This window comes from Trachypithecus francoisi, unplaced genomic scaffold (assembly GCF_009764315.1).
Source record: "Trachypithecus francoisi isolate TF-2019V2 unplaced genomic scaffold, Tfra_2.0 Lachesis_group8, whole genome shotgun sequence".
Lineage (NCBI taxonomy): Eukaryota > Metazoa > Chordata > Mammalia > Primates > Cercopithecidae > Trachypithecus > Trachypithecus francoisi.
In genome coordinates this window covers 68,196,497-68,216,415 of record NW_022681473.1, presented here as the reverse complement: position 1 = coordinate 68,216,415, position 19,919 = coordinate 68,196,497, and the positions used below count along the sequence as shown (strand labels likewise).

The following is a 19,919-nucleotide window of genomic DNA, read 5'->3' as shown; positions in this document are numbered from 1 at the left end:
ATATGAGATCTGGGTTCTGCCAAGTGTAACCCATTAGTCTCTAGTATCTGTTGGGACTAAAAGTCTCTTAGTACAATGTAGGACCCCTTTTGCTGTTCATGAGAGTTGTATTCTGCAAACTGTAGGCACTGGGAAATGTGTAAATACGATATGCTAAGCCTGTGATTAGTAAAGATACCATTCTTAATTAAGTACCAAATTATAGTTCTTGAAAGGTTAGTGCCCTCTAAAGTTTTCTTCCTGATACAGTAATATAACTAGTAATAAATGCATTATATTGAATCTTTACCATATTTTAGGCACTAAACACTTTATATATTTAGGCACTAAGCACTTTATATATTGTCCTTTACAACAACTCTATGAGTTATAGGTTCTGTTATTCTCATTTTTACAGATGAGGAAACTGAGGTTTCAAGTGTTTAGTAACTTTTCCATGATAGCTGATATGTGGCAGATCCAGGATTTCAGCCTGTTTGGCTCCGAAGTGTGTATACTCTTGGCCACTGCTCTTACAGGCTCAAAGAGTATCACAACTGGAAAGCCCTTAGGGCTCATCTAGTCTGTTTTGTTTATTAGACAGAGAAGGAAACTGAGGCCTCTCAGTTCGGTGTTAGATCATGCTGCTCTCAACTTAGGGGAATTGTAGAAACATGTGATCTGAGAAAGCTGGCTTTTTAACTTGTTGGTGTACATTGTAATATTGAAAACCATGACTTTGAGAATCATAAATCATAAAAGCTTCACATCTGTTTCTCCTGTGAGAACACACTTATGGACAAAAATACATAGGATGATATATATTGGAATTCCTATCTTCATGATTTAGCTAGGATCTTTTATTCCTTTCATAGTAATAGTACCTTCTTGTTCTCAGTAGCTCTTTATACTATCTCTGTCCCAACAGAAGTTGAAAAAATTCTCAGCAAAGAATATTGTATATATGTTTCCCTCTTTTTCTCTGTGTGTGTGTGTGTGTGTGTGTGTATACATATATACAATATGACTAATCAAGGGAATTAGAAGTATGGCAGAAGAATCAGATATGTTCATGTGAGTTGAGTAATTATGCTTAGAGGTCAAATTTGGTTCTCAATTTCCTGGTAGCCAGGGCAGAAAAGGAAATGTGATAGTTCCTATATTTTTTATCAAATAGAAGAAATATCCTACATCTTTAAGACACAAAGCTTTTTTACTACTAAATGTTTAAAAAAAAAAAAAAACACCATTTTTGGGTAAGAGGCTCTGAGAATTACATAAGGAATTGTTAGGCCAGGCATGGAGGCTCATGCCTGTAATCCCAGCACTTTGGGAGGCTGAGGCGGGTGGATCACTTGAGGTCAGGAGTTCGAGACCAGCCTGGACAGTATGGCAAAACCCCGTCTCTACTAAAAATACAAAAATTAGCCAGGCATGGTGGTGGGTGCCTGTAGTCCCAGCTATTCAGGAGGTTGAGGCAGGAGAATTGCTTGAACCCGGGAGGCGGAGGCTGCAGTGAGCCGACACCATACCACTGCACTCCAGCCTGGGCAACAGAGTGAGACTCTGCCTCAAAAAAAAAAAAAAAAAAAAAAAAGGGAATTGTTTTCCGTAACGGTTTTACTGAAAATATAGATGCAATTTTCATATATTTTCTCCTAAATAGTCATTAAAGGTTGAAGGTATGGCCCAAAGTACAGTGCAGTGAAAGTGATTTGGGAAAGGACCAAGCTACTGAACTTTTTACTAAATGAATTAGCATTATTGGATTTGAGGATAGAACAATAAATTCCTAGATCAATTCTCCTAAACTGCAGTATTGCAATATACTACTGGGTCATGATCTCTCAATACCTTCCCCAGAGGTAATTATTATTCTGATTATCACCATGGTTTAGGTTTACCTCGGAAGAAATGGAATAAAACAATATGAACTCGCTTGTCTAACTTCTTTCCCTTAACATGTCTGTGAGATTCAACCCATTGTCAGTGTACCAATTACTTATTTTATTGCTGTGTGGTTTTCTGTGTAGTATTATATGAATATAACACTATTCATTTTTCCATTCTCTTGGACATTTGGGTTCTTTCTGGTTATTGGCTATTACAAGCAAATCTTCTATGAACATTTCTATGTATATCTTTTGGTGGCTATACAAACTCTTTTCTTTTGGGAATATACCTAGGATTGTAACTACTAGGGTATAGGTAGATGTATGTTTATCTGTAAGTAGATGCTGCCAAACGGTTTTCCAAAGTGGTCTGTTTTAAGAAGTCCTTCAATTCGGGGATGATCGGAAGCTTTCCACACAGCACCTTTTACAAACAAGGATGCCCTTATGTCTTGTAACGCTTACTGGGGAAGAATGGTAAATAGTCATGTGTCTTTTGCTATTTTTCTCCCTTCTAGCATCAGTTCCTGAAGATTGCCAAGCCCCTCTCTAGCCTCACTCCACTGATTGCTGCAGCAAAGGAGGCAACAAAGAACAATCACTAAAACCACACCTACCCCAGCCTCATTGTGCCAAGTCTTCTGTGAGATAAATGCACATTTCAGAAATTCCAACTCCTGGTGCCCTCTTCTCCTCGCCTTGCTTCTCCCATTTCCTGATCTAGTGCTCTCAAGACTTTGATCCTTGGAAACCATGTGTCCAGCATTGAAGAGAACGGCAACTGAATGACTGATCAGATGATGGCCACTTCTAAATAAGAAATTTCCTCCCAATTCATGGATATGAGGGTGGTTTGATTAAGAGTTTATATGAATAAATGTTTCTAGTCTTCCATATGGCAAAATCCTCACCTCCTTCATAACCATCCCCTATAATTAATTCTTGACTATTTAAATTTATGGTTTGATAATATCAATTTGTAATCAGTTGAGATTTCTTTAGTGCTTGCTTTTCTGTGACTGAACTGCCCAGACACCTCATTATACTTGAAAACTGGAACAGCTTGGGAATGCCATGGGGTTTGATAATCTGCCAGGGATATGAAGAGGCTCAGCTTCCTGGACCATGACTTTGGCACAGCTGATCCTGACATGGGAGAACAACCACATTTTTCTTTATGTGTGCTTCTAGCAGCTGTTTGGGAGGACCTTGACCCAATAGTGTTCCCATGCTGTTTCTTGTGAAATGCTCTCAGCTATGTAGCAGCTTTTGATTCCCTGCATACCCTAGGCTGCTGCCCCTATCTTGTCCCTTGTTTATAACATTGAGAGGTTTTCTAGGGCACATACTGAGTGAGAGCATTGTTGAGAAGTCAGGGGAAAAAAGGTGACTACTTTTAGAGCAAGGCTGGGCATCAGCACCTGTCCAGCTCTACTTGTGTGATGTTTCAGGAACTCAGCCCCTTTTTCTGCCTGGGGTAAGGAGCTGAAAGATTAACTTGGATCTTCTAATGGTCTAAATCTTTTGGTCACAATGAAGAGTCTCCAGATTAGAGACTGCATGTTAGTTCTGGATGGATTTGGCAGCCTGACATGATACCCTGCCAGCTGTGAGGGGACCCTGTTTTTAAGATGCATGGCCAAGCTCTTTGCCAATGGAAATGCTTACATTGGGCATTGGGGATGTTTGCTACCTCCTGCTATTTTTGTGGTTTTGGTTCTCCCACTAAGGTAGGACCCCAGGCCAGCATTGTGACTTGTCATGTCAGCCCCATTGACTACCTTCTCATGCTCTGAGGTACTACTGCCTCTGCAGCATAAATTTCTATGTCCGTCAATAAAAGGAGATGAAAGTATTCTATTGGAGTATGCCTTTTTTCTTTTGTTCTCTCTTTCCTTTTCGAATTTTTTATATGAAATAATGAATAGTTTCTTTCTGAACAATTTGAGAGTGGTAAGTTGCAGATAGGATGCCCCTTTACCACTATATACTTGAATGTGTATTCTTTCTTTTTAACACTTTTATGTTAAATATAAATTAAGAGAAATTGGCCAAAACCATTTGTATTGTTTAAAGAATAATTATAAACACACTTGTATCCATCAAATCAAGAAATGGAACACTGATAATAAGAACCTTCTCTATCTTGTCCTTCCCTTTCTCATTATAGCCCCCACCCAAGAGGTAACCACTTGTCTTGACTTTTATTTAAATAACTTTCTTGCTTTTCTCTATACTTTCATCACATTCAGGTGTGTTCCAATACAAGTAGATTTTAGTTCGGCCAGTTTTTGAACTTTAAATAAACATATCATAATAGATACGTTCTTTTGTGCCTGTTATTGTTTCCACTCAAGCTTATGTTTTTAAGATATATGTACCTAGTTTGTGTGTAGCTCTAGTTCATTTATTATTCCGGCTGTAAGCACTTGAGAGGAAAGTTTTAACTTGTCCAAGATGAATTCTCTGAAGACTGGCCTTCCAAAGGAGTTGGCTTTCTGCAGAACTCTGTCATAATGGACTACAGCCAACTGCTCAAGGCAGCCATACCTGGTAGAATTCCCAGGTGGCTAATCAGGCCACGGGTCTGTCACATCCTACAGCTACAACCATAAGGCTTGAGCCCCAGCTCTGATCACACCAGAGAAAATGCTACTCAAAGATGGCACAACAGAGCTAGAGGCCAGTGTTCTGTTGTGTGGTTTTACTATTGGATCACAGCACCTAATAACTACTAGAGAAGATGTGGTGCTTCTTAGGTATGCAAAATATAATCCCCATGGCTCAGTGCCTGGAGTCCTTCTCTGGAGTATGATATCCAGGCCCTACTACATTTCTTTGCCCCGGAAGGTGATGGACATTAGAGTTTCCACACTCCAGCTAATGTTCTGTAACCACGTTTCCACCAATGTAGCAGGCTCTAAAAGGTCTGGAGTGGATACTGTCTTATCAGCTGCCCTTGTCTGCTTCATAATGGCAGCAGTAACTGGGTATTATGGAAACCAACCAAGGAATTAGAGAACCAAGATTCACCTTGGGTGAGAAAATGCCCTCTTGGCACAGGACAGCTGGCCAACCATATTCAAGGACTGGGATTGTGGGTCACTGACTGGTTGCAGAAACAAAACCTGCCAAGCCAAGGAATTTAAGAGTTATATTCCTGAGAATGGAGATCTAGGGGTGGGGGATAGCACCCAGGATGGTATTCCAAGGTTGTTTTTTAAGAACCTTAGAGTCACCTATGAGGAGACTTCCACTGCAGGAAAGGCTGGACTACTAGCTTTGATTAAGTTCCTGAGAAGCTTAGATTCACTGTGAACCAGAGACTTGAGGTAGAAGTTAGTGATGATCTCTTCAGGGACAGAATTCTGTGGTTACTAATGACCTTGGAGGAAGCTGTCTCCCAGGAGGGTTCACTGAGAGTAAGGCTGAATCGGTACTGGATGAATTTTAAACTAACAATGTGGAATATGTACCCTGATGACATGCCCCTTGTGTAAAGAATGGCATATGACCTTACCTGAGCAGAGCCAATCAAATGGGACCCTTCCCTGATGTTCCTCCCTTGCCTGTGAGTGGGGAGCAGCTTGAGATGTCAGTGTTACTAAGGTGTTGCTCTTTCCTAAAAAGCAAAGATTAGGAAGGCCTAAAGAGGTGGTCTATGTGAGATACAAAAAGGATATCTAGTACAGTAGTCCCCACTTAGCCGCTGCTTCACTTTCCATGGTTTTAGTAACCCACAGAACAATAAGATACTTAGAGACCACATTCACATATGTTTTATTACAATGTATTGTTATAACTGTTCTATTTTATTACTCTTGTTCATCTCTTACTGTGCCTAATATGTTAACCTTTATTATAGGTCTATGTATAGGAAAAAAAAAAAAAAACATAGTATATACAGGGTTTGGTACTATCCATGGTTTTAGACACCCATTGGAGGTCTTGAACATATCTCCTGCAGATAAGGGGGGACTACTGTGTAAGGTATTGGCTCATGTGATTACAGAGACTTAACTCTTGGGATCTGCTCCACAAGCTTGAGACCCAGCAAAGTTGGTAGCATAGTTTGAAGGCCAGAGAGCCAGGGAGCCAATGGTGTAGATTCCACTCTGAGTCTGAAGGACTGAGGACAGGAGCTCTGAGGGCAGGAGAAGATCAGTGTCTCAACTCAAAACAGGCAGACAGCAAATTCAACCTTCCTTTTGCCTTTTTGTTCCATTCAGTCCATCAGCAGAAGGGATGATGCCCTTTCATGCTGGGGCGTGCCACCAGCTTTCCTCAGTCCACCAAATCAAATGCACCCCTCTTCTGAACATACCTTCACAGACACAGCCAGAAGTAACAGTTAACCAGCCATCTGGGCATCCCACGTCCCAGTCAAGTTGACTCATAAAATTGTCACCCTTCAGGGCCGGGCGTGGTGGCTGATGCCTGTAATCCGAGCACTTTGGGAGGCTGAGGCAAGAGGATCACAAGGTTAGGAGTTTCAGACCAGCCTGGCCAACATAGTGAAACCCTGTCTCTACTAAAAATACAAAAAAAAATTAGCTGGGCATGGTGGCAGGCGCCTGTAATCCCAGCTACTTGGGAGGCTGAGGTCGGAGAATCGCTTGAACCCTGAAGGCAGAGGTTGTAGTGAGCCAAGATCACGCCACTGCACTCCAGCCCAGGCAATGGTGTGAGAATCTGTCTCAAAAAAAAAAAAAATTGTCACCCTTTTTAACTACAATTCTAGGTAAAAGAGATATCCCTTAGGGGAGACCAACTACATTGACAGCTTTTTATTTTTTTATTTTTTTTCAAGATCAGGATCTCACTCTGTCGCCCAGGCTGGAGTGCAGTGGTGGGATCTCAGTTGACTGCATCCTCCACTTCCTGGGCTCAAGTGATACTCCCACCTCAGCCCCGCAAGTAGCTGGGACTACAAGATTAGCTACCACACCCAGCTGATTTTATTGTATTTATTATTATTATTTTTTTTTTTTTTGTAGAGACAGGGTTTCACCATGTTGCGCATACTGATCTCAAACTCCTGAGCTCAAGTGATCCACCCACCTTGGCCTCCCAAAGTGCTAGGATTACAGGCATAAACCACCACACCCGGCCTGAGCTGACAGCTCTTATGCTATGGGGTAATGGCTTTTAGATCAAGGGGTCAAAAGTGATGAGACTGGTGACCCCCAATGTTGTTTTATTGGGGAAAAAATCCCAAAAGGTACAGGAGTGCCTCCATGCAGTTATTGAAAGGACAGGTAACAATTAGACTGACAGTTTATGGGTGAGATATAGAGAATGCTAGCTGATGGTATAGCCCATCCAGGAGACAGGAGTGATGAGAACCCAAAGATTGTACCCTGATTTTAAGACTGTGATGGTAAACTGGTAAGTTTGATGAGGACTAAGGAATCATTAATGATCACCCCTCTGGATTCTTAGAGTTGTCTGATTCATTAGGTGTTAAGACAGAAGCATTAGTTGTCCTGTGAACTTTCCAACACAATTTAGGCTCTGTAGGAATGACTGTTTACTACTAGGATGTTTAGATATCCATTCAGACAGTGGATCATGCCCAGGCATCTTAACACAACACATTCCTGTATTTTTTACTGCCTGCAGAGTATGAAGGCAAGAGAACCCTGAAACTCTATTCATAGACACTTGCAGCTTGTCTAATTCTGTATGTCCTGAACACATTTATTGCCTGCATTAGTTTTCTATTGCTACATAACAAATTACCATAAACTTTGTGGCTTAAAACAACACAAATTATCTGATAGTTTCTATAAGTCAGAAGTCTGCACAGCATGGCTGAATTTTCTGCTCAGGGCCTCATCAAACTGAATGAAATCCCCCAGGTGTTGGTTCAGGCTGTGGTTCACGTGGAGCTAGGAGTCTTCTTCCAGGCTCACTGGTTGGTTGTAGAATTCATTTCCTTATAGATGTAGGACTAAGGTCTTATTTTCATGCTAGCTGTCAGCTGGGGACCACTCAGCTCCTAGAGGATGCCTGCAGTTTCTTGCCACATGGCTCCCATAGGTAACTCACAAAATACATGTTTGTTTTCTTCCAGGTCAGCTAGAATATATCTCTCTGACTTTGCTTCTGCAACTAGCCGGAGAAAACTTTTTTTTCCTCCAAGGCCTTTAATATTCACTTAAACAGTTGAGGCACAAGCAGTAATAAAACTACATTTTTTTTTGAAAGAGTCTTGCTCTGTTGCCCAGGCTGGAGTGCAGTGGCACGATCTCGGCTTGCTGCAATCTCCGCCTCCTGGGTTCACACCATTCTCCTTCCTCAGCCTCCCGAGTAGCTGGACTACAGGCGCCTGCCACCACACCCAGCTAATTCTTTTGTATTTTTGGTAGAGACAGGGTTTCACCGTGTTAGCCAGGATGGTCTCGATCTCCTGACTTTGTGATCTGCCCACCTCGGCCTCCCAAAGTGCTGGGATTACAGGCATGAGCCACTGCACCAGGCCCTAAAACTGCATTTTTTGCATTACAAGAAGATTGTGTATGATATGTGCATGATATATCAATTTTCTAATCTCTTCTGCAATGCCATTTCATTAACACTCTGGTCCACAGGTTGATTTAATAAAGTCAGAATGGCAGGCAGGAAGTTGGTAAAATAAACTTACTGAGAGGCAAAAGGAACCAAACATTTACTGACTGCCTACTATGCACGCTCCACTAGGTTTTACACATGTTACATAAATGTGAACCTAAATTCTAGTTAACAGGCCAGCATTGCTACGGCCAGTAAGTCTATGTTTTAAATGTTCTTTCACCTTAAGTACGAATTGTGGAACAAAACAATGGATCTTTGCCCAAAGAAGCATGTCAACTGTTGCACTAACACATTATTTCCCATTTCCAAAGTTTTTGTTTTTAGTAAGTGTGCAACATTAACACATGGAAACATTCAAGCTGTTTATTACTCCACCAAAATTTGGGATTTTTTCGTTCTCACCTGCTGAGCACCATTTGGCCAGCATCACTACAACGACCTGATTCTATCACCTTGTAAAACTTAAGATGGGAACAGATAGTGTTTGGTGATTCCATTTTTGGGAGAAAAAAGTGCTGATTTTTTCTTTAACTTGGCACAGCTAGCTTTAAAAAGTGGTACCTCATTTTAAAGCACCAAAGTTGTCATTTAAATAAGAAAATGTACTTGGCTTAATGAGCTATAAAATGAAGATATCACTGCCTTTTCAAGCATTACAGGAAAGCCAGTATGTTCAGAGCCAAGTGATACTCAGCTCATACTGCACTCCAGTTCACAAGGAAATGGTGTTTCTACCCTCCCCAAACCTAAGCTACTTCTCACTCCTCCAGCCAGCCCTCCTTTTTCTGAGCCCATTCTTTCCATGCTGAGCTGTCTGCCCCTTGCTCCCTTTCCCACCCCTGTTCTCTCTCTAACTGCCCCTCTATATACATCTGGGTTGGTGCCTAAGATTTCTTAGCTGCCTGGTTAATCACTGACCAATCACCACTACACTGCTTTGGATTTGGGATCCCACTAGTAAAACTAACTGGCATGTTTGTACTTGTCAATCCCCCGCCCCGCCCCCGCCAAAAGCATCCTGTGTCACCAAAAAAGCACTGTTTAAGGGTTCAGGATCACAAACCCTCAAGATACCTGAGAAAGGTCCTGAAATGTGAATCACCTAGTCTAATAGTAGAGGTTAAGTTCAGAGATGAAATGTGACTTGCTCAAGGCTCTGCAGCTAATCAGAGGCAGAAACTAGAACTGTTTCCCTTTCCACTACACCACAAAAACCCAAGGTTAATAACAAGTAAGAAGAGTTTGTAAGTAAACCAAAATAAAATGCCTAGTACATAGGAAAAGTCTCTGGGATCTTTCCACAGAAGTTTAGACAGAATAAAGGCAATCTTTACAATGAGAAATGCTACTCAGTTCAACAGATGCCGCCAAGTACCAAGGATCCTTACTCAATTCTGAAATGGAATATGTGACTACGGAAAATATGTCACTATTTGAGAATAAGAGGTCCCACCTGCTCCATTCTTTCCAAGTTTTCAGTCACAAGTTGTAACTTACTCTCATCGTTTATCAAGATAAATTAATCAAGTTGAAGTAGGATTTGGTACATTGACGATAAAAGCAAAAGGCAACAAACATTTTTACAAGCAGATCATCCCAGTTACCTTAAAAGTTTCAGATTAATTTACAGAGAAGTGACAGAACCATATAATTTCAGTGAAAATCAACAAGATAGTTATACCATTAAAAAAAGATCAATTCGGCCAGGCGCGGTGGCTCACGCCTATAATCCCAGCACTTTGGGAGGCCGAGGCTGGCAGATCACCTGAGGTCAGGAGTTTGAGATCAGCCTGACCAACATGGAAAAACCCTGTCTCTACTAAAAATACAAAAAATTAGCCATGCATGGTGGTGCATGCCTGTCATTCCAGCTACTCGGGAGGCTGAGGCAGGAGAATCGCTCGAACCTGGGAGGCGGAGGTTGTGGTGAGCCAAGACCATGCCATTGCACTCCAGCCTGGGTAACAAGAGCAAAACTCTGTCTCAAAAAAAAAAAAGAAAAAAAAAATCAACTCGGAAATACTAAGACAAGCATGCAAAATTCAGAATATAAAAAAATGCAAGGCCTGGTTGCCCACGTACATTCCTTAGATTAAGATGGATTTAAAGATGCTTATCAGAACCCAGTGAATCAGAAGCTGAAAGGGACACTTTGGTGATCAGCAGACACATTCTCTCATGTAAAGAATGGAGGGAAAGTGAGCACACAGGAACTGTGAATCTCACAAGGCTAGATTAGGGATGTACATAGCTCTAATTCCTGGTGCTATTTGCAACTACATATATTTAAAATACAAGGAGGTATATACCCAGAACACATTAAGCCCACTGATTTAAACAAAGCATTTCAAGACCGATATACAGAAAGGGAATGAAGTTGTTAATACAGGACAGCAGCACACCTCACATATTTATGTCTAAGAGATTAAATGGAAATAAATGATTGCTCAAAAACTTTAACGCTCAGTTTTCACAAACACAATCAAGTCTGTCAGATTTCCGGATTTACAGCAAAAATGTACAAGCTAAAAAAGTGTACATTCTTCAGTTTCTCCTATACTTTTTTTTCCCCCTATTTTCAAAACTGTGCACTGGGTATTTTTAACATAAGCCATGTCATATGTACAGTTTAACTATGTTTCTAGAATAAACAAAATCCATAATATTTCAGTAACTCATAGTGTATTTATAAAATGAAAAGTTCTCTATCAAAATACACTTTTCACTGGGAAAAAAATAGACAAATGGATCTACACAAAGTAAACATTAACTTTGGTAGATTTCAGTGTAGTTCATAAGCATATTTGCCCTTATTCCCCCAGAGCTGCTCAACTCCCAAGAATTTTAAATATATATGTATATCTATACTTTTTTTTTTTTTTGAGATGGAGCTCTCACCCTGTCGCCCAGGCTGAAGTGCAATGGCACGATTTCAGCTCACTGCAACCTCCGCCTCCTGGGTTCTACCGATTCTCCTGCCTCAGCCTCCTGAGTAGCTGGGCTTACAGGTGCCTGCCAACACACCCGGCTAATTTTTTGTATCTTCAGTAGAGATGGGGGTTTCACCATGTTGGCCAGGCTGGTCTCGAACTCCTGACCTCGTGAGCCACCTGCCTTGGCCTCCCAAAGTGCTGGGATTACAGGTGTGAGCCATGGTGCCCGGCCTTAAATATTTTTAACTAAGATTTTATTATGTTGACATTTGTTTCTCATTCCACATCATTTTCAGCCAAGCTCTGAGCACTTACAATTCTCTAATTTTTGGGAGCTTAGTCAGAAGCATCTGGAACACTGGTGGTGGAAGAGTTTGCTGTAAGACCTGCAGTAACTGCTGAGGCTGTCCACACACAGCAATTGCATTTGTCAGATAGTCTACACCTTTCTCATATTCACCTTGAGCTAGTATCTCTTCACCAAGCTGTGTTTCTTCAGGGAAGAATTTCTGAACAGCTTCAGCATCTTTAAGGTTAGGTAAGTTGGAAAACCCAGCTCTCTGCTTGGGAAGCTTCTGTTTCTTCGCTCTCGAAGCCTATTCTTGAAGCTGGGGGGGGTCACTTCGTCTTTTGTGGTCGAAGTAGATGCAGTACCCGATAAAAAGGGCCCGGCAAACACTGGCGGCGATGGCGCTCTTCCAACCCACGGTCTTCTCTACAATGCAGACTGTGGACAGTAGCGGCAGGGACTGCGAAGGAGCGGTTGGCCACGAACCCTCAGGGCGGAGGTCGCCACTCATACCCAACGCCCGCGGGTCAGGGACTCGGAAAGCCTGAGAAAACTTTTTTTTTTTTTTTTGAGACGGAGTCTCACTCTGTCGCCGGGGCTGGAGTGCAGTGGCCGGATCTCAGCTCACTGCAAGCTCCGCCTCCCAGGTTCACGCCATTCTCCTGCCTCAGCCTCCCGAGTAGCTGGGACTACAGGCACCCGCCACCTCGCCCGGCTAGTTTTTTGTATTTTTTAGTAGAGACGGGGTTTCACAGTGTTAGTCAGGATGGTCTCGATCTCCTGACCTCGTGATCCGCCCGTCTCGGCCTCCCAAAGTGCTGGGATTACAGGCTTGAGCCACCGCGCCCGGCCGAGCCTGAGAAAACTTTTAAAGGGCTCATGTGATTAGACCAGGCTTGCCTAGATAATCCCTATTTCTAGGTCAATTCATTGGGGAACTTAATTACATGTGCAAACCCCTTCACCACAGTACCTAGCCTGAATAGCTGGAAGAAGGTATGTGGACACCAATGGCTGGGAATGTTGGTGGGTCATCTTAGAATTCCTCCCAGCCACCGGGCACGGTGGCTCACGCCTGTAATCCCAGCACTTTGGGAGGCTGAGGTAGGTGGATCACCTGAGGTCGAGAGTTCGAGACCAGCTTGACCAACATGGAGAAACCCTGTCTCTACTAAAAATACAAAATTAGCCAGGCATGGTGACGCATGCCTGTCGTCCCAGCTACTTGGGAGACTGAGGCTGGAGAATCGTTTGAACTTGGGAGGCAGAGGTTGCAGTGAGCTGAGATCACGCCACTACACTCCACCCTGGGCAACAAGAGTGAAACTCCATCTCACAAAAAAAAAAAAAAAAAGAATTATTTCCAGCACATCCTGTGAGGGTCCATCTGGACTCAGGAGTTAGGGGATGAGAAAATAACTGGAGTAGTACAACTGCACTGCAGGGACCTGAACCTAGATATTCCTTTCCACACCTTTGCACTTTTTTTTTTTCCCTACCCTGATTCTCTTCGGTAGTTGGGAATTCTGCACAATGCCCTACACCAAGAGTGGGCAGACACCAACCCGAAGGCAGTGCTGTCTCATGGCTATCTAGTGTAGCCCATCTATCTGAGATCACACTTAACACCTTTATCCTGCATTTGATGGTACTATATACCTTGCCACATGGGCACTGGGCTGGCTTGTCCTCACCCTTGGGTGCAAGTAAATGCAGTTCAACCACTGTGGGGTCATATAAGAAGACTGGGGGTGATGGGGCTACTCCTGTTTTCCTGTTAAGGTGACTGTACTGGGCCAGATGTTATAGATTTTTTCAGAAGAAGCCCCTCACCAGAAATAAGGGAATACCTGAAATTGTAGGAGATAAGTGGAGGGAAGACACACTACCTTGTTCTTGGATCCCTCTGGGAGGACTGTCACTCAGCCATCCCAAATTCTTCCAGGCATCTCTGATTGGCTGCCAGTGGCTCCTTTGCTAATCTGTCACAATACTGGATCAGCCATCAGTTACTACATGCAGCAGAGGAGAGCTGGAAACAGTCTAGTGTTTTCGTAACATTTTACTACTTCCAGCTTCCTCTCCTACTCTGTTGAATTATGCTAGACTACCCACCTGCCTGTGAAACTGTCAACAATGGACTCAGGTCTCAATGTCTAGCTTGTCCTCATACTCTTGGGATGACACAGAATTCCTGGTCATCGGGAAAGGCCTGGAAGCAATGCAACAGGCCTTGGTTGGCCTCTATCCAAGCCCTGTAACCATGACTGTTGTCTTTACTCCACACAGTGCATGCATGCATGTGCACACACATAACTTTGGACTGGACCATGGGTCTCTCCTAGCTTCTTCCTGTGTGGTCAAATGGCCTTGTTTGCCTCCAGAGAACAAGACCTACAACCCTGAGGTAAACACTCAGCTGTTTCATATTTTCTGGGATCTTTAGGCCCCCACAGCCACAATTTGGCCTAGATATGAAGGAGAAAACTTCCCAGTTGCCAGTCAGGGATCAGGACTAGGAGTCACAATGTAGTCATATTCCTGGCCAGGAGTAACTGAAACTAAAGACAATAAGAGAAAATCTGCAGTTATTCTAGGCTAAATAGCTAATGGAACCCGTCTAGTCATCCAGTGGATTAGCCTGGACTTCTTAACCAGGGTGGTTTTATTTTTATTTATTATTGCTGTTGCTACTAATGTTTTATTTTAACCAAAGTGGATTTAGATCACAGAATTGATGTCTATAATCCAAGAGCCAAAGGGTGGTCTGTTTATGGATTGTGATTAGCAGTAAGTAAAATAATCAGTATTCCACATATAGGAAAAGGCATATGGTTGTCTAATGGTTATCTAACTCCCATCAGAACTCTGGTGCCTCTTCTCTTGGCTGAGCCTGGGCCCTCTTAGCCCTTGATTTAGGGTAGGACTATTCATGGCTTTCTCTATTCCAGTGATTTTCAAAGTGTGGTTTCTGGATCAGTAACATTAGCATCACCTGGGAACTCTTTAAAAATGCTAATTCTCAGGGTCCTCCGTGGATCTGCAATCTGTGTTTTAATAGACCCTCCAGGTATTTCTGATATAGCTCAATTTTGAGAACCACTGCCATAGTTGCCTATAGGTTGAAGTGGCATATATTCCTGATGGAACAGGGAACGATGCATAGAGGCCACATATAGATTGGAGGTGGAGAACTGCAGTGGTGGAGAAATACAGCTAACTTGGGCCTTCCCTACAGGCTGGCCTCCCAGAACAGGAGTTGGCCTTCAAGCTCCATGGAAACTGGCTACAGCCAGTGCTTAAGGCAATCAGTCCTACTAGAATGCTGACCAGGCCACTTGTCTGCCATAACAAGACATAGAATTTTGCCCCTGCTATTGTCAGGAGAGAGCCTGTGCACTTCTCACTGACAAATGAAGTGGTGGAACGGACCAGAAGCCACGGTTCTACCAGCCATGTCATGTATCTATTGGATTGCTGCCCTTGTCAGGCCAGCCATTCTTTGATGTTTCAGGCCTTTTACTCAAAAAGGCGAAGAAATAGCCTTCCTCACTGGCAATTTAGGGGCTTAGTGGATTAGGAGACACTACACCATCATCATGCAAGGACCCAGCTCTCTTTCATTCCTGTGTGCTGACTCCAAATGGAATGGGCTACAGCAGATCTCCACACCTACTACTGATCCAATAAATGCTGAAGGGAAGATATAATTCTTTTTTTGACCCATATAAATTCTTAGTTGAGACACTCTTCTTAAAACCAAAGTCAGGGCCAGGCATGGTGGCTCACGCCTGTAATCCCAATACTTTGGGAGGCCTAGGGGGGCAGATCACCTGAGGTTGGGAGTTTGAGACCAGCCTGACCAACATGGAGAAACCTCATCTCTATGAAAAATACAAAATTAGCCGGGTGTGGTGGCGCATGCCAGCTACTCGGGAAGTTGAGGCAGGAGAATCACTTCAACCCGGGAGGCAGAGGTTGTGGTGAGCCCAGATCGCACCACTGCACTCCAGCCTAGGCAAAAAGAGCAAAACTCCGTCTCAAAAAAACAAAAAATAAAAAATGAAAAACAAAACCAAAGTCAGATTTACAAAAGAAAAATCAGCAGAAGTTTGACATACGTTGACATCATATGGGAGAGGGCTCAGTTCAAAAATATCTTTCTCAAAGTAGTGGCTTAGGAGCCTTGTTTAAATAGCATTTTAACAAAGAGTAACAAATCTCATTATGGCAAGACAGAGGAGAGCACAGATGTCTTTTAAGAGGTGTGAAAATGCGGGAAGGTAGTAAAATCTGTTCTCAGATTTCTCTGGTGCCTGCTAGCGCCCTCTCTGGGCGGATAAGCAAGTGCTGTTTGTAGTAAGGAAGGATTTATGTTCTGCCATCAGGCGAGTAGAAGCTGAGACAGTGTTCCTCTGTGTTTTCAATGTCTTTGACTGAACGATTCTCAATATTTGGGGGAGAAATATGTTGGTTTCCCTCAATGCTATTCTAGAAAGCCTAGTATGTGTGCTGTCTCATCTTTTGGCTTTGTTTGCTCCATGTTATTCAATTATATGAATATGCTGATATTTTCCATTCTTCTGTTGATAAACATTTGGGTTGTTTGAGGCTATGACAAACAATGCTGCTATGAATGTTGTTGTATATTTATCCTGATGTATCATAAACACAAATTTATATCTAGGAGATTGCTATGGCATGGATATTGTTTGTTTGGCCCCAAGTCTCATGTTGAAATGTGATCCCAGTGTTGGAGGTGGAGCCTGGTGGGAGGCATTTCAATCGTGGGGGTGGATCCCTCGTGAATGGCTTGGTCTCATTCTGGTGGGAGTAAATGAATTCTCACTTTTAGTTCCCGTGGGAACTGGTTGTTTAAAAAAGTCTGGCACTTTCCTTCTCTCTCTCTTGCTTTCTGACTCTCATCGCGTTTGATCTGTGTGCGTTCTCTCCCTTTCCCCTTCCACTGTGAGTGGAGGCAGCCCGAAGCCCTCCACAAAAGCAGATGCTGGTGCCATGCTTCTGGTACAGCCTGCAGAACCAAGGGCCAAATACACTTTTTTTTTTTTCTTTAGAAATTACCCAGCCTCAGATATTCCTTGATAGCAACACAAAATCTGACTAAGACAGATACCTTAGGTGTGGAATTGCTGCATCATCGCAGGGCATATAGCTCTCCAACTTTTAAGATAATGCCTAAGGGTTTCCCAAAGGGGTTGTACCAATTTACAGGTGTCACTAGTATGGGAGGATACTTTGCTCAACATCCTTGCTAACACTTGATACTGTTAAACTGTTTCATTATAACCAATCTAGTGTGTGTGTAATATTAATAGTATTTCATTGTACTTTTACTCATTTGTAAAGTGTCATTTCAAATCTTTTCCTCGTTGTTTCCATTGTTACCTTTTTTGTGTATTTTTTTGTTAAAATTTCTTATATATTTTGGATAATTATCCTTTTTCACTTGTGTGTCATAAAGTCTACTCTGTTGTTTGCTAAATTAAACTTTTTATTTTTCAGTAACTTGTAGATTCATATGCAGTTGTAAGAAATAACAGAGAGAGCTCCACCAGTGGTAGTTTCTCCAATGGTACCACTTTATCAGTTTCCTCCAGTGGTAGGACCTTGCAAAACCATAGTAGAATATCTTAAGACATAGTCAAGATGCAGAACCTCTCCATCACCACGAGGATCCCTCATTTTGCCCTTTTATAGCCATACGCACTGCCCTTACTTGCCCCACTCCCTCCTTATTTCTTTCCTTTTACTTGCTTGAGCTTTATTCTGCTCTTCTTTTTCTAGGTTCTCAAGGTAGAAACATATTATTGATTTGAGATTTTCTTCTTTTCTAGTTTATGCATTTAATCCTATAAAATTCACTCTCAACATAGCTTTAGACGTGTCCCACAAATTTTATATGTTGTATTTGCTTTCATTCAGTTCCATATATTTTTAAAGTTTACACTGAGACTTGTTCTTTGACCTCTGTATTATTGGAACTGTGTTTAGTTTCCTAATGTTTGTAGATTTTTCTATTATCTTTCTGTTATGATTTCTAGTTTGATTCTATGGTCAGAAAATACACTGTATGATTTAAATCCTTTAAATTTGTTGAAGTTCATTTGAAGGCCCAGAACATGATATACCTCATATATGTTCCATCAGCACTTAAAAAGAGCCCACACTGATGTTGCGAAGAATGTTCTATGGTTATTAATTAGATCTTGTTGGTTGATGTTCTCTGTTTCTATGTATTTCCTGATTTTCTGTTTCCTTGTTCTATCAATTGTTGAGAGATGAGCGTTGAAGACTTGAACTATTACTGTGGATTTGTCTATTTCTTCTTTCAGTCCTATAAGTTTTTTGTTCATACATTTTGCAGTTTTGTTGTCCACTGCACACACATTTAGGGTTGCTGCGTCTTCTTGGTGGACTAATCTTTTTATCATTATATGATGTCCTTCTATGTTTCTTTTAATTTTCTTTGCTCTGAAGTCCAATTTATCTGAGATTAATGTCACCTCTTCTGCTTTCCTTTGATTCATGTTTGCATGTATAACTTTCTTCATCCATTTAATTTCAACCTGCCTATATTGTTATCCATGAAGTGAATTTCTTATGGACAGCATATAGATGGCTCATGAGTCCTAGTCTGTATCTTATACTAAGGAAGTCACACAAAAATCAGACCATGTGTCCTGATTTTTATTTATTTATATTTATATTCTGCCTTTTCCCACAAAGGATTGGAGAAAACCTGTAACAAGAATATCTATAATGAAACAATAATAAGTAAATACAGGTAGAAAGTCAAGACCAAGAAAAAGATGGGCATGAATATGTTGATCACAAGGGTTAAGGTATTGCTATACTTAAGCTTAAATTTGAAATTGAACTTTCTGACAAAGTACCAAGGTAATTTGTGTTATTTGCATTATCAGGACAGAGAAAGAAAGAATATCCCAGTTATACTCTAGATATACTTTCTGCAATAATGGATTCTATATCTGCATTGTCCAGTATGGAAGCCACTAGCCACATGTGGCTATTAAGCACTTGAATTGTGGCTAGTCATTAAGGAACTGAATATTAAATTTCATTTACTTTGTATTAATTTACATTTAAATAGCTAGTAGCTACATTACTGGACTAGCAGCTATATTACTGGTCCATTATGTGGCTGGTAGCTACATTACTGGACAGCAAAGATCTAAAGGAAACAACGCTGTATAGTGTAATTGGAATCAAGTGTGCTGTGTTTAAATTTTGGCTCTGTCACCGTGTCTGTGACCTTGGAGAAGCTACTTAACCCTTCTGAGCTTCAGTTTCCAGATCTGTAAACTGAGTATAATAGTAGAACCAGGGCAAGCCATGGTGACAAGCACCCGTAATCCCAGCTACTGGGAGGCTGAGACAGGAGGATTGCTTGTGCTCAGGAGTTCAAGACCAGCCTAGACCACATAGCAGGACCCTGTCTCAAAACAAAACACTACCTACTTTTGTGGTTCTGAGGAAACAGTAATGTATGTAAAGCATTTAATACAATCCCTGGCACATGGCAAACACGGTTCTATTTTATAAATGCTTGAAATTACCTGGTTTGTTAGGAGACTACGACAACTCTCTTTCACTGGCACTAAAAGGGAGGTTTTACAGAAGAATTGATAACTGGGAGTCTGAGCTGTGCTTAAGCATCTTACCCAATAACTAGTTTCTGGCCATAAAATCAAATGTCAATCAAACACTGATTTTTAAAAACTTGTATCCATTTGAAGTTGCTTGAGGGTACTTGTTAGAAAACCTGGGCCTCTTTTTGTTTTCCTGTCAAGCTGCTGAGGGATTAAGCACTTAATATTATTATTTAATATTCAACTTGTAGTTCAACTTTTCTTCATCATGAGTGTGTTAAAAGCAAATGTATTAATTTCAATGACCTTCCACTTAATAGGAGATTCATGAGGGAGGATGGCCTTCCAACAACAACTACGACATACATAACCAGCCAGTGGCTCGCGCCTGGAACCCCAGCACTTTGGGAAGCCAAGGCAGGTGGGTCATTTGAGGTCAGGAGTTCGAGACCAGCCTAGCCAACATGATGCAACCCCATCTCCACTAAAAAAAAAAATACAATTAGCCAGGCGTGGTGGTACATGCCTGTAATCCCAACTACTGGGGAGGCTGAGGCAGGAGAACTGCTTGAACTCAGGAGGTGGAGGTTGCAGTGAGCCGAGATTACGCCACTGCACT

General features: G+C 41.8%; 1 protein-coding gene and 1 pseudogene across 10 annotated transcripts in view; one reads left to right on the top strand and one right to left on the bottom strand.

Moving 5' to 3' along the window:
• Positions 1 to 3,728, top strand: part of PAK1 (p21 (RAC1) activated kinase 1) — a 148,958-nt gene extending 145,230 nt beyond the window's left edge. For 4 of the 10 annotated variants that reach the window (XM_033207736.1, XM_033207734.1, XM_033207733.1 and 1 more), the window contains one exon: positions 2,390 to 3,728. In XM_033207736.1, coding sequence (XP_033063627.1) covers positions 2,390 to 2,476 — 87 coding nt within the window. In that variant the 3' untranslated portion in view covers positions 2,477 to 3,728. The remainder of the gene's footprint in view (positions 1 to 2,389) is intronic. The other 6 variants (XM_033207742.1, XM_033207740.1, XM_033207739.1 and 3 more) reach the window with 2 other exon arrangements.
• A 7,889-nt stretch (positions 3,729 to 11,617) lies between these two features.
• On the bottom strand, positions 11,618 to 12,180 carry LOC117081345 (annotated as a pseudogene).
• Between the last annotated feature and the right edge of the window lie 7,739 nt (positions 12,181 to 19,919).